This window comes from Phaethon aethereus (genome assembly GCF_964289735.1).
Source record: "Phaethon aethereus genome assembly, chromosome: 3".
NCBI classification, from domain to species: Eukaryota; Metazoa; Chordata; class Aves; order Phaethontiformes; family Phaethontidae; genus Phaethon; species Phaethon aethereus.
The window spans coordinates 34,149,428-34,175,373 of record NC_138576.1 but is presented as its reverse complement, the minus strand read 5'-3'; the positions used below and the strand labels follow the sequence as shown (position 1 = coordinate 34,175,373).

General features: G+C 42.3%; 1 protein-coding gene across 1 annotated transcript in view; it reads right to left on the bottom strand.

Moving 5' to 3' along the window:
* Window positions 1–13,839, bottom strand: part of SMAP1 (small ArfGAP 1) — a gene marked incomplete at both ends in the record, with an annotated part of 99,891 nt that extends 86,052 nt beyond the window's left edge. Inside the window, one exon of the mRNA XM_081997937.1 lies at window positions 13,722–13,839. Within this exon, the coding sequence (XP_081854063.1) occupies window positions 13,722–13,839 (118 nt within the window). The remainder of the gene's footprint in view (window positions 1–13,721) is intronic.
* Between the last annotated feature and the right edge of the window lie 12,107 nt (window positions 13,840–25,946).

Here is a 25,946-nt window from a genome sequence, read left to right as displayed (position 1 = left end):
TTCAGAGCAGCACTTGCTGTGGATCCCAGGGTACTAGTGAAAGACTCTGGGAAAGAACAGGCTGAAGAGGACAGACAGAATCAAGCCTTTCCTCCACTTTAAACTCCAGTGGCATGGACACAAATCCTTCCTACACAGCCCCAAGACTTGCATGCCAGCCTAGCTGCACCCCAGTACTGTACTCTCCCAAAGTCTCAGCAAAGAGCTCAGACCTTGGAGGGCTTCAATACCTGTCCTCGTAGCTGGGTTTGGGCCAATCCACAGAACACAAGGTATGTGTGCTCTGTTTAACACTCGCCCTTTAAAAGCTACAGCTACTGTATTTCCTCAGTCAGTGAATAAAAACTATCAAATAATTTAGGTGTGAATGGACTTCCCAAGGTCATTTAGGCTAACTTGATGCCCCATCAGATCTAATTAGACCGAGCTGTGCAGGGCTTTGTTCAGTTGTCTTGAACACCTCTAAGGTACGTTCCACTACCTCTCTGAGCATAACTTAGTCCAGTATTTGGCCACTTCATGGTTAAAAAACAAAAGTAACTACTGCATACCCAATCAGAATGCATCATGCCACACAAAGCTAAAACGAGCTTTGCATTTTTCTAAAGGCATCTTTGTGCTGCCTAAAACTATGGTGGTCTCCTCTGAGATGACACTAAATTAAATCAAATTCAAATTAACAGAGTTAAGCATTCCAGCATGACAGACAATCATCAACAATCAGACATGGGCTCCACGTGATTGGGAAAGGAGGAAACAAATTAACTTTTAAGTAGCATTCTTCACAGTTGTTTTAACTAGATTTGTGTTACACAAAAAAAAAACCCTGCTTTTTTTTTTAAAGAAGTTGTTTTTCTAAAGTTACTGCTACCTTCTGTAGCCATAAGAAAAGAAGTTGCGACTGTAAAATATTTTTCCTCAAAATACCATCTGCCTCAGAAGCTAAGAGAAATTGAATACAATACCAAAGTAACCATCTGCATTTAGTTTGGAATACAGAATTGTGAGTAAGTGGCCAGGGTGGAACTAAGGTTGCTTGAGAAGCATCAGTTTCCAAAATGTTCTCCCAAAACTTTGCAGGATTCTCTAACATGTGATGTTCTGTTGTATTTTTGAAGTCTCATTTAAGACCAAACACTTGACAGAATCTTTCTGCTGTATATTTTTGGAGTAGCCTTTTTAAACAGGAACTCAGTGAACACCCAAACACCATGGAAATTGCAGTGAACAAGACAAGAGTGTGGAGGGACATTTAGCATCACTTCTTTCAGAGGCTGGTTGCTATGGGCTGCAGAATACCCAGAAAAGTGAACCAAAGCTTCACAATCTTTATTAAGGGGAATGATAGTTACTTCTTACTTAGAACACACAAGAAACCCTCAGCAGTTGTGGTGGGTTAACCTTGGCTGGCCCCCACATGCCCACCAAGGGGGAGAAAATAAGATGAAAAAGAAGTCATGGGTCAAGATAAAGGCAGTTTAATAAAGAAAAGCACAGAAGCAAAAGAAAACAAAGATTTATTCTCTACTTCATACCAGCTGGCAATGTCTAGCCACTTCCTGGGAAGCAGGGCCTCCATACCCACAGCGGTTGCAGCAAGAAGGCAAACACCTTAACAACAAATGTCCTCCCCACTCCCCTTTCTCTTCACTTCTATTGCTGAGCACATCATATGGTGTGGAACAGCCCTTTGGCCAGTTTATGTCAGATGTCCTGGCTGTGTCACCTCCCAAGCTCCTCCCCACCCCCAGCCTAATGGCCTTTGATGGGAGACAGCCTTGATGCTGTAAGCCCTGCTCAGCAACAGCCAAAACACTGGTGTGTTATCAACACCTTTCTAGATACAAATACAAAGCACAGCACTGAGGGCTGCTATGGGGAAAATTAACTCCCTCCCAGCCAAACCCCTACAGCAGTTCAGTATATTTAAAGTTGAGAATAACCCACCTAGGTATCACTTGGCAGTGAGAACAAAGACCAAGAGGCCTACACGCTATCTGTTATTGGCATGTCCCTTTGGTTTAACCACTGCTTAGGAGAGGAGTTCAAATGCACAAGCATATTTCTGCTGAAGATGTAAAGGGCCAACATTAAGTATGGCATTTTCTATGTTTGAAGAGAGGGATGTTTTTGCCATCATCTACAGATAATAGGCAACTGAACAAATATCCCATAGGTACATACCCTAATGGGAAAAATCAGTCCCTATACTTAAAAGCATCTTTACTTATTGATAGACTGGTCATTTGTAGAAATTGTTGTGAATGACAAATTTAAACCCAAATGACTTGAGCACACATTACAAGGAGCTTATTTAAAATGATCACCGAGTCCCAGTTGCAATTCACTGCCATGTTCTGAAACCACCTACAAGTTCAGCTGCATTCAAGAACAGTAAGTTATACACAATGAATCACTTCCATCTTCTTTTGCAGAAATTCCTACAGGATTACTACCACCTTTAATTCTCCTAATGAAGTTACGTAGTATGAAGCTTTATCCAATTTCATTCAAGCATTTCAGTAAAATTGCATTACAGATTCTTGTTCCCTCCTCCTTAAAAAGGAGGTAGTACACAAGACGAGCATGGCAATCGATAGCCAAACATGGAATATCACATTCCTCTTCTCACCCACGCAAGAGGGTCAGTTCCCTACTCCTTGTCAATCCATTTGTTTTCTTACACAAAATCAGAGTCAGGCATAGCTTTAAGAAACAGAACTGCTCTTTTACCAAATCACAGCTGCAAAGTTAGTTGCTTGGCAACACTGCCTTGAAGTATCACACATTGCTGTCCACAGCTCCACTCCAACTGGGACTAAGCTACAATCTCCACCTTTTTTCCTCTGTGGTCTACTGAAGTAAATACCTTTCCAAGGTGGGGGGGGGGGGGGGGGGGGGGGGGGGCGTGCACGCGCAACTTCCAGTCTAGGTTTACTGAGATAAGCAGGCCATTGACCTGTGCAGTTTCCACTTCCCCATAAAATTTGTCACCCTCTCCATAAAGCTACAGGATTAGTGCTCTCCATATCCACATCTACCATAGACTTGCAGCACTAGGATGTTCTCTGAACCTCAAAGTTCTTCCTCCTCTTCAGATGGTGACCCCAGAACACAAAAGCATCCAGCTCCTCTGGGCAGAGGAACACAGATCTACTCTTTGGTATTTTGGGTAAGCTGGAAACAAAGCAGGAACTCAGGTTCTCCAGACTGGGTCAAGTATCATAACACTAAGCAGGAACTCCACAACAGTATGTATTCAGATATATACATTTATCACCTACTGGAAAGCAACAAATGATCAAGACAGGAGACTAGAGGATAAATAAGAGTTAGCATTATACCATGTTGTAATCAGAGTCTGCTGCTAACAAAGATGAATATAAAATAGGTATCCATTCAAATTTAAGATTGCCAAGTTTTCACAAAGAAAATTAAAGTTTTCTGTGAATGGTCTTTTGTGAAGCAATTAAAAGGAAAAATGCAAAGAAAGTAATATTGCTCAAGCTCTCAGCAGACATTAATCAGATAAGAACCCAGAATGGAAGGAGAATAGAAATCTGTAGTAGTTTGTTTTGCCCCAGTATTCCAGGGGACATAATTTGTAATCATAATACAGAGCTCCAACCATCAGTTTTAAGATACAGAGAGATTTCTCACACAAGTGACTCCAGTGTTGGCCTCAGTACGAAGCCCAGAGGTACACCAGTAGTGACTGGCCTCCAGCTCAACATTAAGCTACTGGTCACAACTCTGAGCCTGGCATTTCAGACATTTTCAATCCACCTCACCATCTCTTTATCCAGTCTGCACTTCATCAGGTTATCAATGAGGAAGTTATGTGTCACAGTTTCAAAAGCCTCACTGAAGTCAAGGTAGAAAATATCCATTGTTCTCCTCATCCATCAGTCATCTGACTTGGTCATTACAGAAGGCTGGTGGTTGGTGAGGCACAATACCACCTTCATTAATCCACACCAAGTATTCCCCATCATTTTTTATTTCGCATGTTTTCAGGATTATTTGCTCTGTCACCTTCCCAGGGACTGAAGGAAAGCCAACTAGCCTGTTGTTCCCTAGATGTTCCTTCTTGCCCTCTTCAGAGGTAGAAATGACATTTGCTTTCTTTCTGTCCTCACGACCCTCCCCTAGTCACCAGGACCTTACAGTTACTAAGAGCGGCCCAAAATTACATTTGCCAGCTCTGCCTGCACTCATGGGTGCATTCCATTAGAGCTCATAGACTTGTGTACATCCAGTTTGTCCAAGCACTCCCAAACCTGACCCTCCTCTACTATCGAGAGTAAAAGCCTGCCTTCCCTGGAATTGCTGAATGCAAGTCTTACTAGTAAAGACCAAGGTGAAGGCGGCATGGAATATCACAGCCTTTTCCACACCCCTTATAACCAGGTCCCCTTCTCCATTCAGCAGCAGACCCACATTTTCTCTAGTCTTCGTTTTGCTGCTGATTATCTGTAAAAGCTCTTCATGCTGCTATTCACATAACCCTTGTTAGATTCACCTTCACATGGACATTGGTTTTCCTACCTAGCCACATCCTTGCATGCTTGGACAGTGTCTCCATGTTCCCCCCAGGTCTCCTGTCTCTGCTTCCACCTCTTATATGCTTCCTTTTTATGTCTGAGTTTTGTCAGGAGCTTCTTGTTCATTTAAGCGGGACCCCTGCTGCCTTTTACAATTTCCTACTGATCGGGATGTGCCACACTAGTGCTTAACAAAGTAGTCAACCAGCTCTCCTGGACCTCTCTATTCTCCAGAACCATCTCTGCAATGTTTCTTCCAAGCAGATCACTGAACAGAACAAAGTCTTCTGAAGATCATTGTTGTGATCCTACTCTTTGCTTTGTTCTCTCCTCTTCAGATCCTGAACTCTTCCATCTCATGGTCACTGCAGCCAACACTACTCCTAACCTTTACATCCCCAACCTGTCCTTCCTTATTTGTAAGTAACAGGTCTATCTGAGCACCCTCCTTCATCCTCAATGTATTGAGATGTAGTCATCAATGCATGCCAGAAGCCTCTTACATTACTTGTTCCCTGCTGTGCTGTCCCTCCAGACAGAGTGGTTTAAATCCCCCAGGAGCACCAAGGCCTGTTAATGTTAGGCTTGAGCTGCCTGAGAAAGGCCTCATTACTGCTTCTTTCCTGATCAGGTAGTCTGAAGCAGACACCCACATCATCACGCATGATGGTCTGTCCTTTGATCCTGACCCATAAGCTCTCAGCTGGCTCATTAGACATCTCTAGGCAAAGCTACATACAGCCCCACTACTCTCACAGAAAATGGCAGCTCCGCCTTATCACCTAAAAACCTAATTTTTACTCTTCCATAGTACCTGAAAACAATTTGTTGTTGACACTACAGTGAAGATGGATTCAACTAGTCATGAGTTGAGTATTACTCTTCAAGAACCTCAACATGAGAATAAGCTATAACTGAACAGCTTTACCTATTCACAAGGCAAAGTCATTATTTGCAAATACAGGTTCCTGTATTGGGGAATTTAGTTGTGGCCACAAGAGAACAACACAAAGCATCTAAGTTTGTAAAGTAAAGCTGAATCATGCTCAAATGAACTTTAGTGAGCCAGTCTAGGACAATGTGACACCTGAGCTAAATTAACTGCTGACTACCCCCTGAGGAATGGCTGATAATTGACTCTCTTAAAACCTATAGGAAGCATGGATTAAAGAGGAAGCCACCCCTCCAGGAAGAGGTACCTCCCTAAAAGTCCACTTATTCCATACATATATCCAATTGCTTCCTCTGTATTGTTGCCAAGGCCTTCTTAAGGCTGCAGCACTGTTGCTCTTTCTTTACAGCATTCAGACCAAAGAGGGCAGATTCACCCAACAGCAGCAGTTTCAGTTCCACAAAAGGATATTTAGAAACAAAGCACAGATCAACAGCTGGGATCAACAGCATCCTGCAGTAGCATCTAGGGAGTCACAGAACCACATTAGGAGACACACAGGAGTAGCCCCTGACCAAAAGAACTATGGTGTCTTGCACTTCAAAAGGCAAGAACATGGTCTCATGAATAAGCCCTTCTCAGGAACTGTCTGACCTTTATGGTCCACACAAAGGAAACAGCTTAGACTGCCAAGGCCTATACTTCTGAACATAGGGCAGCAAACTAAGGGCATCAGGATTTCTATATAATCCTCCTCAGAGGACCTAAAGAGTTACAACATAATAACAAAAAAAATCCAAGTCCCAGACATTTTTATTAATAGTCACAAAAAAAAAATTTTAGGTTGAAAGGGACCTCCAGAGGTCATCCAGCCCAGCTTCCTGTCAAAGCAGTGCTAACCTCAAAGTTACATCATGTCACTGAGTCTCAGCTAATTAAGTTGAGTTAAGTCTTGAAGAGTGGAGATTTCACCGACAAATACTATTTTAAGGTCTTTGGTACAAAGCCTTCAGGCTGCGCACACAATTTCAACAGCAGGAACCTTTATTTGCAAACAACCCTGTTCATTACAAACTAAACAGATTTCCTGTGACTTACAGTGCAGAGAAATATCCTGAAATAAGAGTCAGGAGATGGAAACAAATCCCTTCCTTACAGGCAGAAAAACACACAACTAGAGTCACGCAATACTGCAACACCCCACCCACTTACAAGTTTTAAGCTAAAGCTGCCACACTCCTCCCAGCAAGAGAGGTGTCTTCTGAAGAGATTACTCTCAGGTGAGACAATTAATTGCAGCTCTCAGGCCCACGACAACTAATTCCTAACAAAGTTTCAGGCTCTCGCAACCAGCGTCAGCAACAGGTAAAAAAGTATAAAACAACAACAGAGCATTATTGTAGTTTTATTTTAGTAGCAGGGAATCAGGAAAAAAATCCTGGACATACAGTGTCAGGAGAGACTGAAGGGAGTTTCTGGTCCCTTAAGGTCTGTGAAGGCACTACCTTTCACAAAGAGGCCAGAAAAATAACAGTGTAAGTACTAAGATGATCACAAGGTTTTCTAGTGATACAGTTCCTTACTATTATTAGAGGTCAAGATACATCATTCCAGTTGCTAAGCTTAAGCAAGACCCACCCTGAATCAAAGCAGTTTGCCTTCCTTATTCCTTGTGGAAGGATAGTGCAAAGCCTCACTGGACAGCCTGAAGCCTCCAGTTATTATAACTTGTTGATTTGTATTCTAGTCTCTTATGCTCGTATTATCTTTACCAATCTGATCTCACAGCAGCAATATCAACCTTGCAACAGAATCACACAGAGAAGTACTAGCAATTTCTTGATCCAAGTAACCTGAAGTCACATCTAGTATTTGCAACTATATTCACTGGTACAAGATCTCCATAGAGCAGTAATCAGCTACTGGTTGGTTACCACTATCTGTTTGAATGCTAGTATAGGGCTAGAAGTTGTACTTGAGCTATGTGTGGAATTGACTTCCAACATAATCCAACTCTCTTCCATTCCCCCGGTGTCCTACTTCAGCAGTTTCTCCACCTTAGGAGGAGGACAGGGAAGGTCTTCACCTGAGGAGGCACAGCAGCCAGTACCTTGTCCTAGAGCAAGCTAATACTGTTGATGAACTGACCCAAAGCATTCTTACACTGACAAAAACCCAAAAAGACAAAAAGAGACAAAAGCTGAAGTCTTGCACAGGCTGAAGGCAGCGGGCTAGAAGAATTATCTATTTGCTTTAGCTTAATTCCTGAGGAAGAATTATACTATTTACTAAAGTACACAGGCAAGATTAAGCCAGTGAGAAGACCAGCCATCAAAACAAAAGAAGCAGATTCACAAAAAGGGAGGTTCACACACATTTAAGTTGGTCTCCCAGCCACAGAAGAGATCATATGCAAGACTTAATTGTCTACAAAAGAAAACTGAGTCTGAACAGCTATAAACGTATCTGGAATATTCCAGATTTGTTTGGATAGCTAGTTTGCCCATTTCAATTTAAACTAGATTTTTTTCTCCCCCGCTGCTAAGAGACTTTGTGTTTGAGACTGGCACGTTGTTAGAGAAGTTTAAGTTTACTTGAAGCCAAAATTGTAATAATTGGTTCTGGCTACACAAACTTCAGTACTATGATCTTTCCTCTTCAGTCTCTCCCCTCACTCCTAAGAGCCTGTACCTGCCATTCTTCAGACAGAAAAGACCAAGTCTTCAGTCATATACAGATATCCAAAGACTACATAGTACAAGTATAAATACTTAAAAGTATTTTCATTAATATTATAATCCAAGTAAATGAATTTTAACAAGCAACATTGCCAATATGACTCTTTGTACTAGGATTCTGGTAAGAGATCATTTAATCAGGCTTCAAGCACCACCAGGCATGAAGTAAACATTAAAAAAAAAACCCAAACATACACACACAAACCAGAACCCCTCCTCTGATAACAGAAATTTATTCACCTTTTCTGAAGGCCCAAGACATCTGCAATTGTCTATGCAAAGGTCTGCAAGGTTCCAATTATGTTTAACTTTGTTACAGCTGAAAAAATTCTAAAGCAGTTGACAACTCAAGTAATTGCCTTCCTGACAGAGATATGAATTTGCAAGCAGACTTCAGTAGGCAATCCATTTGCATTAAAGCCAACATCCAAATGCAAGCATAAAAAAAACAGAAAAGGTATGTAGTGAACATTCACATTGGCTTCAAACATATCTCTTTTGTTCAAACATAGTTAGGAACAGTAATCAGAGTCTTACAGTCCACATTTGCAGAGACAGTCACAATAGACCGAGACTGATTGCCTTCAGTTTAGTTTACAGGCCTACTTGCTTAGACTGCTAGTCCTTTGAGACTGCTGAGTATCTTGTCCCTTTCTAAGAATAGGGCATGTCCTTTTGTGTTTCATCACATTCTTCAACTTCCAAGTACTTGACTCAGTATTGTTTAATATCAACACCCAGATAATACCAGCCTTGCTGCCAAGCAATAACACAAGCCTAGAAGACTTGTAACATGTTATAACTAAGTAAATAGAAATAAGTTATAGCCCCTATAATCAAAGAGTTGCTGACTGAAATTAATAGGTTTTTATTTTGGCTTCATTTGACAGATCTCTAAGAGGCATTATTGCTTAAGAGATTCAAATATCAGCACTGGAAGAACAAAAAAAAATACATTTCCATGAAAATATAGAGAAAGGAAAAAAAATCACCTTCTTCACAACAGGTTTCAGCATAGTCTACACACAAGACAGATGTACAGATCTATGGCTATTTCTTTCTGCTAGATTCTTCCAATTCCTGATTGCTAGCTTTACCTAGTTATACACACAAAAGGACTACAAAGGAATTTCAGTTGCTTAAGTCACCCTGAATTTCTGAAAGACATAAGTTACTGCCAGCATGCCTTACTATTTCCTACAAATATTAGAAACAGTAGCATAACTACTTTCCAGTAGTATAACACTGGGAAGACATCTACTGCCTTACGTAGATAGCTGTTCAGATAACGATGGAAAGAACAGACAGTACACAGACAAGCGCGGCCTTGTCAAATGTCACCCCAACCTCCACACTCTTCCAAAAGCCTCAGTGATTGCAAAGATGGTTCCAGAACCTTTGATTTTTAGGCTTCTTCCCCACAGAGGTGTCACCTAGTCTTTCCGGCAGCTGTAAGACTTACAGTTTGAAGGTGACATATGGTGACTACGGTATGGCCGTACAGCAGGTAGCTTCCAACACATTTTAGCAGTGACAGTCAGATTCATAGCAGTTACTTCAACAGTTAAAAGGCAAATACAGAATAAAAAGCACTTCCAGAAACTGTTGCCAGAGTCAGCAATCCTAATTATTGCTTAATGCTTACTCTGGCAGATGTGTCCTCAGCTGTACTCTCCACCTTCTAAAAGACTTGCAGAACAAAGCTGTCCAATGTATCTGCATAAGTCATACTTGAAAAAGCAGGCCAGAAACCAAAGGATGGCTGTCTTCTTGAAGCAAGACCACTATTAAAGACAGCAAGATATTAAAGACAGCAAGATTATTTCGAGGAAGACCAAGAGGTAGCTTTTTTAATTCTTACACAGAGCAAGCATGCGGTAATATAGGAAAGATGCATGCTTGAAACTTCCTCACAAGCAATGCAGATGGTGGTCATATACTGAGAGCAAAGAGAGCTAATTCAGTAATTTAAGAGTAAATTAGCAGTAGGACAGCAGTAAATTCTGATGATGTTTTGACATGAGAAGTAAAAGCCAGCAGAGAAGTTTTAATGATATGAAGGAAGAATTCTACAATGGCATTACAGTAGATATGATCAAGGCAATGAGTGACAAAAATGCAGAACAGGACCACATTAAACCTCTTAGGGTAAAAAGGATATAAATTTTTAAGATTTTAAATGTTATCCAGCTACCTAAGAACTCCCAGAGCCTCAAAGAATATCCGTTAAAACAGATACACAAGTACAGTCTGCAAGATTTCAACATCCCTTGGATGTGACTATCTGAACAGAAGCCTAGGGTAAATATAATACCTAAGGTTTAAGAGAGACTATAACATCCACAGTGACAGGAAGGAATTAGTGATGACAGCCTCTTAGCTTCAGTTAAGAACCCATGCTAAATTTGAGATGATGCCAGCTATCTGAAAGACCATGCTGAAAACAATGGGTTTTGCCAGAAGATACCCAAGATACAACTGCAATCCAGTTAACACAATCAAAGTTAGACACAAAGATTTTACCCAACAAGGTGAACAGGAAGAAAGCAAAACACAGAACTCCGGGGATCGTACTGAACAACAGAAAGGGAGCTAACAAAGAGGCAAAGCTCACACAAAAGAAGGAAGTAACAGAAACTGAATAGGACAACATTTCAAAGTAAAAAAAAAAATCAATTACATTAACAAAAGGAAAAACATACACTCTGAACTAAGACTGACATCAGAGAATTACTAAATATTTTGTCATGGATGATTTCATGTTCATGTCTGCAGAACCCAGGAAGAAGAGAATCTGCAGTGGAACTGGCAATAGGGAACTCCAGACTGTAATGACAAACACGTCCAGAGATGAAAGGGATGCTGTCAGTGATGCAAGAAGTAAAGGAGACTGTCACCATCTGGGGAAAGCCATGCAGACAGCTCACAGACACTAGCTAGCTAATAGAGCCATGTTAAAAATTGCTGCCTCAGACATCATTGCATACTAGGACTAGAAAAATTACAACTTTGCCAGACACCAGGAAGTCATTAGCACTCAATGGCCATGGATTAAGTGTGAAGCATATTAGGAAAAAACAGCTGGCTCCAACTGAAAGAAGTATCCTTCATTTTTCTTCTTCTTTTGGTCAACAAGAAGTTTCAACAAAAACTGACATAACAAGGAAGAGTTCAACAGTGGCATTACGTGCTCACGGCAAGCTTGATTTTCAGCAAAATAACTGATCGTGTTTTTTCTTCTGAGCCACATGTCTTCTGGAAGTATACAGAAATCTAGACTTCAGGGTATAGCAGAGACATCTCAACACTGTTCACACAAGTCTCCTTCCTAGAAGGAAACTTCCTAAACTTAAGGAAAGAAATCTACACAGAGCATCCATATATGACTATCTCTCAGTCAAGTGCCTCTAGAACAGCTGAAACAAGTAAGTTTACCATTCCATACTCTCTCTTCCAACTGGAAGAAAACCATACACTTAACTACAGAAGTACAGGCAAAGGCAGATAGCACTATGAAGATACAAGATTTAAAATAAGTATTGCCAGAACAGGATGAGGCAAGTGCAAATTAAACTTGAAGGGAGAAAGAGAATAAACAAAAAAACCCCAACAAACAATTCCCTCAATACTGTAAACTCACATTGCATCACACAGTATTTTCGTGCAAGCTTTCCTAGGGGACAGCGTGAAAGCAAGCCATGCCTCTGGCACACAGAAAGACAGCAAGGGAGAAGTGGGGTTGAGCAAAAGAGAAAAACAGAGAAGCCTTCAGAAGTTAGTAAGGTAAGTAAATTAATTTACTAGAAAGACGGAAACTGAATTAAAGGTACTAGCAGAAGACGGCCTGGTCAAGAGATTGGTAGGTCCTCCAGAACCTGAACAGAAAAAAAACAAACTCAAGATACATCAAAGCTTGAACTTATGAAAGCAAGCTCTTGTGACAGAGGACAAGTATGAAAGTATCAAAGAATAGAACAGTGGATAAAGATACTCAGTAACACACATAAGAAGGAAGAAGCTGAAAGTGTCAGCATTGCTGAAGTAGCAAAAGATACGAAAGACTACAGAGATTTACAAACAATACTTTGACCAGGTGATGGTTAGGAAGAGGGAACTCAAAACAGAACAAAAATTAGTTGGACAATTCCAGACTCTGATCTTGAGCAACCCAGATCCGAGGCCTACACTATGGAACAACATACGTATGGAATTCCATCAGCAAGCAACTCAGAGCAGCATCCAGCATGGAAATCTCAAGTGCCAATAATGCACAAAACATACAAGCATGATTTTTCCAGAAAACCACCAGTCACGACAAGTGTCTTACACAGTAACTATAAGTCTGCAGGCAAGAATAGCTGTGCTAAAAAAAATCATTAAGAAGAGTTACTTGCAAAATACAAAGATCTATTATCTTCGGCATAACCCATATTATATACTTCTTAGATTTGTATACCAGAGAAATAGAGTCTTATTTCTGTGTTTCTGATCAAACCACAGCATCATGCAAGCCACTGCACGATTTATATCCATGGTGAAAAAAGTGGCACATGTGGATAGAAAAGGGAAATTACAAACACAGTGCCATTTCTAGTTGCTCAAACCAGCTCATCATACTTAACCTCCAGTTGAGGTGGAGAAGGATTCAACAAGGCAGTTCTGAAGCTAATCATATACTGCAAACACCTGGTTGTTTTTCAGCAAATACACTTAAGACAATAACTTACTGTGCAATCATCTCAGGGCAACATCTTAACGAATCAACTCTAGATTAAAGAAGGATGTGCTACATTTTTCCATTTCAAAGCCACAGAACCAAAGGTAAATATAAATTGAAATATGTATGTACTTTTGTGCAGAATAAAATGATTAGACTAAAGAGAGGTAAGATTTGACAGCGATATAGTCTTTAAAATTTCATTCATCTATGACACACTTAACTGGACACAGACAGCCAGACTCAAACAGAGCCTGGGCCAAACACGACTATGCCAACATTGAAGGGTGTTGTATTCGGACACTCCACACCCAACTCATCCGGCCTCTGCCCCTATCATCGGCCCGTGACTTCCCGGGGCCCACTGCCACAGCCCACTCGCGATCAGTACCTGGCAGCGCAGGAAGAGGACGCGGCAGTGAAGCTTCAGGAAAGGGCTAGGCCGGTCACCGCGTAAAGACTCAGCCGGGGGTGCCCGGCTAAAGTCGCGACAGCGCAGCTCCAGCTCAGCTGGATGGAGAAGCGGGAATCGCTTCGCAACGAAATTAAAGGTTATCCGCCTTCCATCATCGCTCCCCCCAAGCCCCCCACGTTCCTGCGCCCGCGCCTCCGCGCCCCATTTCGGGAGGGGGCCGGTGGCCACCGCCCCTGCGGACGTGGAGCGGGGCGGATGGCGGCGCCGCTCCCCGGGCCTCGCTGTCGGCCCCCGCCCCGAGCGGGGACCCCGCCGAGGCAGGCGCAGGAGGACCCACGCAGGGACCGGCGGCAGCGCCTCACCTGGGCGGGCCCGCCCGCCTCCCGGCGCCCCACAGCCGCCCGCCCCCCCGTACCCTTGGCCTCGCAGTCCGCGCAGTACTTGTTGTCCTCCTCCCGCAGCAGTTTGGCCAGGATGGCCTGGTGCTGCTCGTTCTGCTTCTGCGCCTTCTCCCGGCAGGAGCGGGTGGCCATGGCGGCGGACAGCTCCGGGGGGTGGGGGGAGGGAGGGCCGGCGGCGGACTGAACTGGTCTGGAGCGGAGCCGGGTTCGGCACCGCTCGGGACGCGGCGCTCCGGCCCTAGCGCAGCCACGCGAACCGGCTGCCGCGAGTGCCGACTTCCTCAACCGGAACTATTTACGGCCGCAGACGCATCCGCGGTCCGTTCGCCCCCCCTTCCGCGCGCGCGCACACGCCCACCCCAGACACGGCGGCGGCTGTGCCAAGAAAAATAGTCCTCCGGGTCCTAATGCTGCCCCGTCATGTTGCCCTTCCTCGCGGGGCTTTCCAACGACACTCCGCTCCGCCCTGACGTGGCTTTGGAAGGGCACAGAGTAAGGGTCACCTCGCGAGAGCAGGTGATATCCATCCGCCGGCGGGTGACCCCGCCCGCCAGGTAACGCTGGAGAGGAGAGGCGGGGCTCGACGCGAGCCGCCCACACCTGTGCGGGTGGGGCGGCCCCGAGGGCGGCCTGAGGGACAGCGCGTCCCGCCCCGCGGCTGCCGGCGGGCGACCGACGCTGCTCTGTGAGGCGGGAGACGGCAGCGCCGGGTTCCGGGCGTGGAGCCTGGGAGCCGCGGGCTCTATTTCCCTGGCAGCAGCGTTGTTCCTGCCCCTATGCAGCGCAGCGGTTCGGACGTCGGGGCCCTTCTCGTCAGCCCCGGGGCTCGCTGTGAGGGCCGGTGCCACAGCGCTCAGGCCCTGCCGGCCTGAAACCCGCCCTTCGGCTTGCCCCGCTGCGCCGGCCGGGCGGGAGGCCCTGTCTGGGTCAGGCTTCCCACAACATGGCGCTTGTCCCTCTCCAGCAGCGGTAGCACACCTAGTAGTTGGCTCACGCTTGGCACTTCATCTGCGGCGAGGTGGATCTGCACCTTCCACCCTCTAAAGCAATTCTTTTCCCCTTAGACTGTGAGGTATCTGGTAGTCTGTCCCTCTCCAGGCAGCAACCCAGAGGTGGTAGCTAACCCAAAACACATGACCAAGTGATCCGCTGGTGTCGGTATTACGTAGTCCTGTGGCCTTGGGCCAGTGCCTGGGAGGAGAAAAGCTGTTAGAGCCTCTTGATTGAACAGGCATTGCTGTTGCATTGATTTGCCCTACAAACGTTCTCCAAGAGTACGTGTTTCTGTCTGTACAAAAGCATTGTGGGCAGCAGAGGCCTTACAACGAGGGGCTGCGGTGCATTTTCACTCGCACTGAGGTGGCGTGAGGCTCTGAGGAAGGCAGTGTTGCTCTGTGAGTTGGACCCAACGTACCTGCAGAAGGTGTAGCCCAGCCTGGATTTCTGTGACCAAGGCTGCCCACCTCTACACTTTCCCCCACTTAAGCACCGTGTCTCTTTCCAGTCTGCCCTTTCTCCATTTTGTAGTAGGTCCCTTTGCCTCTGCCGAGTACTCTTGAGCCTGTTCATCAGTAACATCCTTTTTTGTCAGCTCATTCCTAGCTTGCTTTATTTTTTTCTCTCGAATCCAACCCTTCTGGAAAGAGCTGAAGCCTATATATAGCCTATAAAATACTTAAGTGAGGCAGATGGAAATTCAGTTCTTTTTCACTCTCAGCCATTAAATTACTGAATCATGGTCTATATCTTTCTTGTTCTCAGATCCGATGGTTAACTAATTATCTCCCAAGTTTGGAAGAGTTACAACAGAAAGAACTGAGAATATTGCACATCAAGTTAATTAGTAGTTAAGCTAGTACCTGACATGGGAGAATGTGTTTAGATCTCCGTCAAATAAAGTAGGGAGTTAAGGTCTGCCCATAGGCTGGGAGAGTGTCTGACAGCGAGTTACTGAGTATAGGCTGGAAAATGAGGACATGGTGTTGATGCATAATTCAAAGAGATGATTTAACATCCTACTTGGAGGCAGGCATTAAGGGTTAAAACTAATAAGGCAGAATGGCACAACGAAGTTGAGCTCCAGCTGCCTTACCACAGTGCCTAAATCCAAATACTTAGAATCACAGCATTGTACAATGATTTAGGTTAGAAAAGACCTTAAGGTCATCAAGTCTAACTGTTACCCTAGCACTTCCAAGTTCGCCACTAAACCATGTCTCTAAGCACCACATCTACACATCTTTTAAATACCTCCAGAGACAGTGACTCAACCGCTTCCCTGGGCAGCTTGTTCCAATGCTTGACAATCCTTTCAGTAAATAAATTTTTCCTAATATCCAATCTAAACATCCACTGGCGCAACTTGAGGCGCCTTGTCCTCCGTCCTATCACTTGCTACTTGGGAAAAGAGACTTACTGCACCAGGAGGAGTGTAAAACTAACGTTAATGTAGACTGATATTAGCCATACATGGCTAGGGACTCAATTATTAGGGCGCAATAGTCCTGACTGCTTAAACATGACATTAAACAGGACTGAGTTCTAGCTGAATACTTCACCTATACGCATATAATTGTTTTCTAGCCTAAAGTGTCTGTCATTATTGTACCTTTCGTGGAGAAAACCAGCTTCAGCTAAAAGGGCAGCAAATACCTCTGCTTCTTGCTGTCATCCCCGGGCTCTGAGGAATAGAGTGCTTTTCAGAAAGGCAAGAGCTGTGGGTAGGAATTCCCTGAGAGAGAAAAGGAGATGAACTTGCCTCTTGTATGCCAGGTAAGCTCTTCCTGGGTTCTTGTACCAAAGCAGCATCACTGCCATTTTAGAGGAAAATACTAGTTGCTTTTGTATGTTGTGACGGGCTTGACCTGTACGTTACATATAGTTTGAAACCCTCTACAATATTGCAAGAAGGTATCAAATAGCTTTAAGCAATTGGCTTAATTTAATGGACATCAGATTCTCTGATTCTAAAATGGGTGTTATGGTACTTGCCATGAAAAGTGGCTATTGATCCAGTTCCTATGCTTGAAAAAACCCACACAAGTGCACACTAAGTGAATTGCTTGGCATGTGCTTTGGCCCTTGGCGCCTTAAAACTAGATGTCCTGATTGCTTATTTCCTGGGTCTAACTCCCGCTTTGTGTGCATGCTTGTGTGGTTTGATGTGGGATATCCTCTTCTAACTGTCCAGCATGAAGATGTGCTTCTTGTGTTCAGCTCTGAAAATTATCCTTTCCTTTGAACTAGTTACTATTGCTTCTGTAAAGTAGTAGAAATATGAAAACACCTGCTTCACTATAGGGATGAGATGAATAGGTTATTAATATTTTAACAGATAGTGCTTTGAAAACAGCATGCTGTAAATGCATTATTAGGTATTTTCCTGAGAGCTCAAATGAATGCAAGGAAAACAAAAACGTATCCCTTCTGTGCCTTTGTTGCTTTTTCTAGATCCTGAAGAGAAGCGGTGTTGTAGACGCAAAGTTACTGCCTGAAGCATTTTTCAGAAGGGAAAAAAGGGAAGAATATTATGTCTTTCAGGGTATAGTATGATTTATAGAATGAGTTAAGGTCTGCCCACACCATGCAGTGAAATACAGTACAGAGAGGCCAGAGGTGTCGCCACCTAAGGCTCTTTCAGAAGGAGAAGATACACAGCTGTCGTGCTGAGCCTGTCAGCTTGGTGCCCTTTGCTTCACCTTTCATTAAGCCCTGCAGAGCACAGCCTATATGAGCCCATTCTGGAATTGTTTAGGTCATACTCATGTATTTCAAGACCTGTATCTTCAGAACTGAGCAAATTTCATATGGCTAACGGAATTTTCTGTAAAGGAACGTAAATACTGGAGTTCTGCAGTTTCCAATGCTAGAGATTATGTTGTGGTCAGTAAAAGCACAGATTTACCCAGCATGAGAGAGACCTCTCCCTAGCTGTCACTACTTGTCATCCTCTAGGATATTCCACTGTTTTGCAGGGATACTGATGGATAACTTGTAAAGTTCGTGTTGTCTTATAATCTGATAGCTGAAATTCACTGAATCTAGATACCTACCTTATTCAAAATCCTCCCATAAACCAGCTTTAAATAGTATTTGCTAATCAGGACAGTATTAGCATAAATTTGACTTAATGGGAGAGAATGTATCAGGTGCAAAGTTATAAACTGGATTAAAACCAGGTGTTAAAATAGCTGTGTTTTTCTAATGCCTCATCCTCAAATACCGAAGTCCAGAAATAAAAAGGGCTCTGGTTAGAATTGTTGAGTTTGAGATGCATCAGATGTTTTCATGCTCTTAAGGGGGGGGAAAAAAAAAAAGACAAAAAACTTCCTTGGAAACAGGCGTTTCAATAATGTTTCTAAAACTCAATCTTTCAAAGTTGGCTCCCCAGGCTGCAGAGTCTGGGCAGCCCACAGGGTCAGATAAGGTGGTACCTGCAGTCCTTGGCTGGCAGAGAATGGCAGAACCTGAAAAGTTAACCTTAATCACTATGTTTCAGCAAACAGATGGAATTTCTATCACAGACTTAAGAGTATCTTGAGCTGCGAGCCAGTCACCCTTTTCACCCTTGAAAGCCAGTGGAGAGAAGCAGGCATTCCTGAAGGTGGTTTGTCTTGTTCTCAGACAGGTGTCTGAGAAGGGCCATCTGTTAGAAGGAGGTGAATCACTTTCTGCATCGTTTGTGTCTCCTCATTGACTATAAAGGGTAGAGACGGTGACCGTCTGGTACCTGAGTATACAAAAGTTAGACATTTAAGAAATGAATTCTCAGCGTTGTTTTTAATTAATGAGAATTTTTCAGAAATGTGTAGGAAAATTCCTGCCCAGCTCTAGTTCTGGTATCTTCAAAAAAAAAAAAACAGAGAAAGCCATAGTAACTTCATGTTATATGAAATAATCTGTATCAAGGAAACCATAACTATACCAAGGGTTTCCCCATATTCTTCTTCTTTGCTTAAAAAGAAAAATACAGCCCCACAAACAAATTCAACAAAGTGTTAAAAAATGCAATATTTTTACCAAAAAAACCCAACAAGCCCCAGCCTTTGAAAATCAGAAAGTTTAGAGTTCAAAGTTTAGTTTGCAAAGCTCAATTTTAATTCTGCTTTGAAAAACCGTTTTAATGTTAATAAAAGGTATATTTAGTATATTTGGTTAGTATATATAGGTTAGTATAGGTTAGTATATTTGAACATAATATGCTAATTTATGCTTTACAAAATGTAAACTATACAGGACAGAATGTATTGGTACTATAAAAAGAATCCTTATGTGATGCAAAAGTTGTAAGAGACAAGACTGTCTAAACTGTAGTTGAAAATACTATGTATGCTGGATTAATAAGATCATCCCCAAAATGGGTATTTTAAATGTTTGACAGCCTTGTAATGTCACTGCAATTGGAAGTCGGATCGATAACCGTTGTGGGCTTGTCCGAGAAGTGGCGTTAAGTCATGTATTCTTACAGTTTGAGCACTTACTGCCTGGCCTGAGAAACAAACAGTTATAGTGTCACTCCCGAGATGGTTAAAAAGTATAAAAGGAGCAAGATTTATAGGTGAGGCTGCATTTTCAATGACTTCTAGTTTCTGTACAGCAACTTGACTAGAGAGATAAGGTATTAGAGGTAGTAAATTTTTCTTCCCAGTTTCTTGATTAGTCCTTTAGTCTCCTAAGCAGAGACAGAGCACTTGATGTTAGATGAATTATTGACATCATTATGACATCCCAGATAATGCAGTCTAATTTCTGTAGGTGCTAAGCATTTGAAATATACCAAAATCAAAAGATTGTAGTGTGTTTGCACTTCTGAAAATTAAGACAGACATTCTTAAAATGAGAAAGGTATCTCTCCATCTTTTATGAAGTGGCATCATCTAGTGACATTCCAGCGTATGATGATGCTTCACCAACAGTCTTATTCTCTTGAGGGTTATTAGTAAATCTGCATTGTAATTGTAAATACAAATGGGTACCTGGGAGTTAACTGTAAATTAGGTAGATGGATGCAAATGACTAAATGCATCTCAATGAGCTTTGCTGTCAGTCATAATTGTGTAAGCTCAGAAAAAAAATACCATACTGTAGAGCTAATATGCATATATACAATTATGTTTTAAACTGCTGCATGTATTTGGCCACTGTATTCTAGCGTGCAATATAGTGTAGGATAGTGTAGGTGTAGAATATAAGGAAATGGAAGCTCCATATGTTTCTGATAGAAGCATGGAAGAGATCATAAAAATTAAATGCTTTGCACTTTCCAAGCTCACGGCATATTTTCAGCTATTTAAGGCTATGTGTATGTTTCAGCCTGAGTCTTTTCATTTCAATTTATCTCATTCTAAGATTGGGCTTTTTGAACAGAGATACTGTTAGATGGAACTTTGTGAGTCATGCATTTGGCTCGCTCAGGCTTTGAGGATAAGCATACCAGCCTTAGGTATCAGTAGTCCTTGATATCTAGCCAAGAAGAGCAATAATGGCTCTGCAGAGGGATCTGGACAGGCTGGATCGATGGGCAGAGGCCAACTGTATGAGGTTTAATAAGGCCAAGTGCAGGGTCCTGCACTTTGGCCACAACAACCCCATGCAACGCTACAGGCTTGGGGAGGAGTGGCTGGAGAGCAGCCCGGCGGAAAGGGACCTGGGGGTGCTGGTTGACAGCCGGCTGAACATGAGCCGGCAGTGTGCCCAGGTGGCCAAGAAGGCCAACAGCGTCCTGGCCTGTATCAGAACTAGTGTGGCCAGCAGGAGTAGGGAAGTGATTGTGCCCCTGTACTCGGCACTGGTGAGGCCGCACCTTGAATACTGTGTTCAGTTTTGGGCCCCTCACTACAAGAAGGATGTTGAGGTGCTGGAGCGTGTCCAGAGAAGGGCAACGAAGCTGGTGAGGGGTCTGGAGCACAAGTCTTAAGAGGAGCGGCTGAGGGAACTGAGGTTTAGTCTGGAGAAGAGGAGGCTGAGAGGAGACCTTATCGCTCTCTACAACTACCTGAAAGGGGGTTGTGGCGACGAGGGTGTTGGTCTCTTCTCCCAAGTAACTAGTGATAGGACAAGAGGAAATGGCCTCAAGTTGCGCCAGGGGAGGTTTAGATTGGATATTAGGAAAAATTTCTTCACTGAGAGGGTGGTCAGGCATTGGAACAGGCTGCCCAGGGAGGTGGTGGAGTCGCCATCTCTGGAAGTGTTCAAAAAACGTGTGGATGTGGCGCTTCAGGACATGGTTTAGGGGATATGGTGGTGCTGGATTAATGGTTGGACTTGATGATCTTGAAGGTCCTTTCCAACCTAGTGATTCTGTGATTCTGTGATTCTGTGATTCTGTTTCTGTGATAATCAGATGTAAAAGCAGTTGCAAAATCATAAATTTGAAAGATTAGAGAGAAATACTAAAATAAAATACAAAGAGGGACAGCTGAGCTCCATTGTTATTACTGTTTCATGTGCTACTGTGCAAAAGGTAGTCACTGAAACTCAAAAACGTTTTCTTGCCTGGGTAAGTGACAGGGTAGACACTAGAGCTAGGACAGTTTTTGATCTTGGCTTCACATGGAACAAATCTTAATTTTAGCTCCTCAACAATAGGAACTGTGATTCATGTGGGCCATTTTTTCACCCCAATGAAATAATGAACTTGCAGAGAGTGCAGGTTAAAGACTAGCTGATGAATTGCAAGCTTCAGATTGCTGCAGGCAAAAGAGAATCTATATATACATAGCTTTTGAGATGGTTTTTACTCTGTAACAGTATGTTTTTCCTTCTCTTTTCTGTAGTACTGTTTAAATATTAGTGTAAATAAATCAGTGTGTATCTTTTCAATGCCCCTTATGATGAGGAGCAATTAATAATTGCATGTTAGATCTTAACTGTTTGAAAGTGGTCCTGATGATGCTACCTATTTTTGCCTTCGTAGACTCTTCCTCAGAGAAGTGGAAATACTGAGGAGGAACATTTTAAATTTTCATTTACTTTTTCTCCTTCAACATAATTTCATACTGGGGGATATTGAGGAGGTGGGGTCATAGCAAATCATACTGGCTTCTGAGTTTCTCTGAAGTCCAGAGATGCTGAAGAAGGATCATTTCTACTTCAAAAGCTGAATATCTTTACTGAGCAATGAGTCTTTTATCAATAAAAGAATGTCCATAACACTCACAAGCTCAGCTCCTATCTGCAGGAAAACATGTTTCTCCTCAGCCACTGGATACTCAAGACATGAGAAGAATGATTTGCTGTAAAAAAGAAAAAAAATCTCTTCCTGCAGCCCTTCTATGATCAATCACTTGAGGAGAAACATACTTGGATGTGTTCACAGGGCAATGGCTACATGTAGCAGCTAAAAAAATCTTCTGGGTGGCTGCCTCTCGAAGCATAAAGTCAGTCGTGGTTGCTGTGATGTTTTCCTTGGTTTGTGTACAAAATTGCAGTTATACTGCACAGGAAGTGTGATGTCGTGAGAATATGAGCTCTGACTCCAAGAATTTGCAGCTCTTCAAGAGCTGCATGGCCCTAGGCAGCGTGTGCAAGAGAATGCGATCTCTCTGGACAGGCATCTGACTGTCTGGGATTCCCTCCAGCTTGCTAGCTTCCTTCAGCTTTTTCCTGCCCTGCTTTAGGCAATTCCCTCCAGATCAGATCAGTTTTTCATGGAATAGAGAAGTTTTTGTGGAAACCCCTTTGTAACTGCATTGCTTTTCAACAAGAGTTTTTCTCTCCATAGAGAATATATGTTGGTCCTTTGCCCCTCAGCTGTTTCCTTTCCCTGTTGTGCTGTATGGCACTGGTTACTCCTTACCTGGCATGTTTGTCTTTACTGACATGGGCCCAGATAGGTATGTCATGTAATAAAAAAGAAAAATTAATATTGCAGTGTCTGTGCTTTTATTACTACAGCATCTTTGACACCAAAGTCATACTCAAAATACCAGTACAGTAAAGCAACAGGGATTTTCTAAGAGCAATATTGTTTTGATTGTTTAAAAATAGACTTCTATCTCTAGAAAGTATATTGAATTTTCTCTTTTATGGCTTAATGATTTGCTGTTATGACAGACTTAATCAATCTGATGAGTCCATGTTCAACGTTCTGGCAAATATAATCATCCCTGGAGTGCTTTCTTACTCCCCAAAGGCACATTGTTTCTATGTTTATTTCATTCTGATGTTCTATCTGGAAACCATTTTTCTTGAAGAAAAGTGTACTGTTCCGAGACATACATTGAAAGCCAAGTGTTTTATTTACTGAATATGAAATGATCTTTTTATTTAGGAAGTGAAAGGAGAAGGTTATAGAACAAAAAGTCCAGCTAGGTAACGGGTACAGAAGTTACAGAGAGAAAAAATGAAAAGATTGATCATATAACAATCACAGAGCCGATTTAAAGACAGTTTGTAGCAATAAAAAAGACTGTTAGAGACTCCAAGACAAGTCCTATGTCTCATTTCTAAAAATGAACTACACAATGTCCATTTGTTTGACTGCAAGATCAAGAGCTACTTTCCATAACTCATTTCTTGCTTCTGAATCTTCATTTTGTGTTCTTTAATGTCACTTGTCTGCCAGATTATTATCGGGCCTTTGAAGTGCAGAAGGATGGTCTATTTTCAGGCTTTACTCCCATGCAGAGTTCCAGTATGCACTGCAAGCTTCTGGGGGAGGGATTTGTCTCCTGAAAAATATGAAGCGTGTTACTGAGTACTATAAAATAATGAAGAAAGAAGAAAGAAGAGAGATTCTAGGCTAAAAAAAAAGAAAAAGTAGACATACCTTACATGTGATGTTGAGTCTACTAAAGAGGATCATTATTTAACAAGCACTGCTTCTTTTTTTAAATTTCAGTACCTGATTCTGTGAAGACAAGAGTAAGTGAATGGAGCAGTAGAACTGACTGTTTCTGTTCCTCAGAAAGTGCAGGTCAGAGCCTATTGTCTGGAGTGGCATGTACCTTTCCTGTTGCAGGAAAGGCAAAAACAACTTTAAGTCATGCTGTAACAACTGCTGCTTCATGCTAATAGCGTTAGTACATTGCTAGACCCTGCTCATGTTCTTGGATGCTGTGCAGAAGGGGCCTTTCTTAGTTGGATCGACTGCAGGAATGATCTGGAACATGCAGATTATTGAAATAAGGTGTCCAGTGTAACACCTGAATACTTTGTGTGTCAGGATAATTTAGACTCAGAGCTCTATTTAAATGTTGTTTTGTTAATAAAGCACATTTAATAATAGTCTAGTGCTAGGCAGGACGTAATTACTTGCTCTCTAAAGGATAGTTTGTCATGAGCAATGTTGTCCTTACAACTCTGATGATGTGAAATCATCTCTGAATCTTCAGTTTAAATGACACACCCAAGGTCAGCCATTATCTCTATGTATTAGAGATTATCATTATCATTATCATACAGTCAGACAGGAATTGTCTTTAATAGCCACACCTAGAGCATTCACGTCCATGACAGGTCTTTAATGCCAGATAAGATTTTTGGTATTCTCTTTATTGTGAAGTACAAGTGGTCAGCCTTAGCAGAAGGCTCTTAATAAGAAAATTAACAATAGTTAAGATTAAAATAAAATGGTTGTGTACTCTTAAGGGATGTCAATTAATTTTAATTTATAGTTCTAACAAATCTTAGATCTTAGGTAGCCACAACAGTTCTTAAATTGTGATAATCATGTAGCTATGTAAAACATCATCCCTTTGACACACTATTCAGTAGAAATGCTCATCGGAGTGCTAAGATGTACTGCTGAACCCCTTCAACTCACTCAGGGGAGACTTATGATGATAGTGACTTCTAGCCAATGGAAAAATGCAAAATAAAAATGGATTAGAACTGTACCTGATGGAACGGTGTTGTTGGACAGGTGTCTTCCTCTGCTATTTCCATGGGGAAGGGTGTTTTTTTAGTTTGATTTAGACTTGGGTATTAGTAAATATTTAGTTTCATTTCTAATTTGGGGCTGTTTTCCATTAAATGTCTCAAACTCAGCAGTGGGTTTTTCTGTCTCCCTGATGATTCTGAAGTCCCCTGTAAGTCAAAACACTGCAGGCAATTCACAGCTTCCTCTGGTCTCAGCTCAATCTCTCTGCCTGCGCCTCAGATAAGCAAGAGAAAATTTCCCTGGGTGTCACACCAGTATCAAAATTTATCCATGTCAGTGTTATACAAGTTCCTTATATTCTCTGGGACTTTCTCTCTTTGCATCTCAAAAGTAAAAGACAAGGTTTCATGTCCTTTGAGTTGCAGCTTTCAGAGACATGACAGATTAACTAAGCTCTTTAAGTGTCTCTGTAATTTCAGGATGGTTTGCATGACATTGACACAATTCTGAGCTTTTTCATCTTTTTTGTAGCACACGTCTTGTGTGCTTATAACCTACTTGTATCATATAAAAGGAAAGAAAAAATAATTTTCAGCTTTTTTTTTTTGGACTGAAGATTTAATTTACCAATTGCATCAACCTCACTTCTGCACCGCACAATACTGTAAACAGGCAGATTTGTCAACACATGTAATGTGGGTTTTCTTGTACTTTCCTGTGATGTGTCTGGTGATTGTAGTCAGAGATAGCATTTTTGTCTGGATGAAATGGGTCTAATCCAATACAGGCAGACCCAAGTCTGCTTTTGGCCAAGTCATTCCAGCTCTGAGGGCTTAGTTTCTCCATATAATGTACTGGCCTCCTTTTAAAGTGATTTCAGATTTACAGAGGTGAGGTGCTGCTAAAGAGCATTTTATTATCAAGTCCTGCATCCCTGGATCCTGGATTAATGTGACGGCATTTGCCTTGTGCTTGTTTGTTCTTTCTGAAAGATCTGTCTGCTTTGTATTTATTTTTAGAAGATGGCATGGTTTTTGAGGTTCAAGGAAACAGTTGCTTCCTGCACTTGAGTGCGGCTGTCTCACTTTATTGACCCTTTACGGCATCAAGCTGTCTCAGATACAGGGGAGTTTCTGGCATGACTCACCCTGGAATCACAACTCCTGAGAATATGCATCAGGGGAGCGGAGTTGGAAGGTAAGCGGGTTTTCCCACTTCTGATCCCATTTCTGGCTGAGGCTGAAATACCCCATATGTCTTATATTCCATATCTCTTAAGCTGAAAACTAGTACCCTTGATGTACCTAATTCACAAACCAGTTTGGGGGCATTAGAAAAACAGCCTGATGCATATGTCAAGATTACTTTGTCTGTAAGAAATACTACAAGAGCCATCAATATGAGAAATAACAGATGA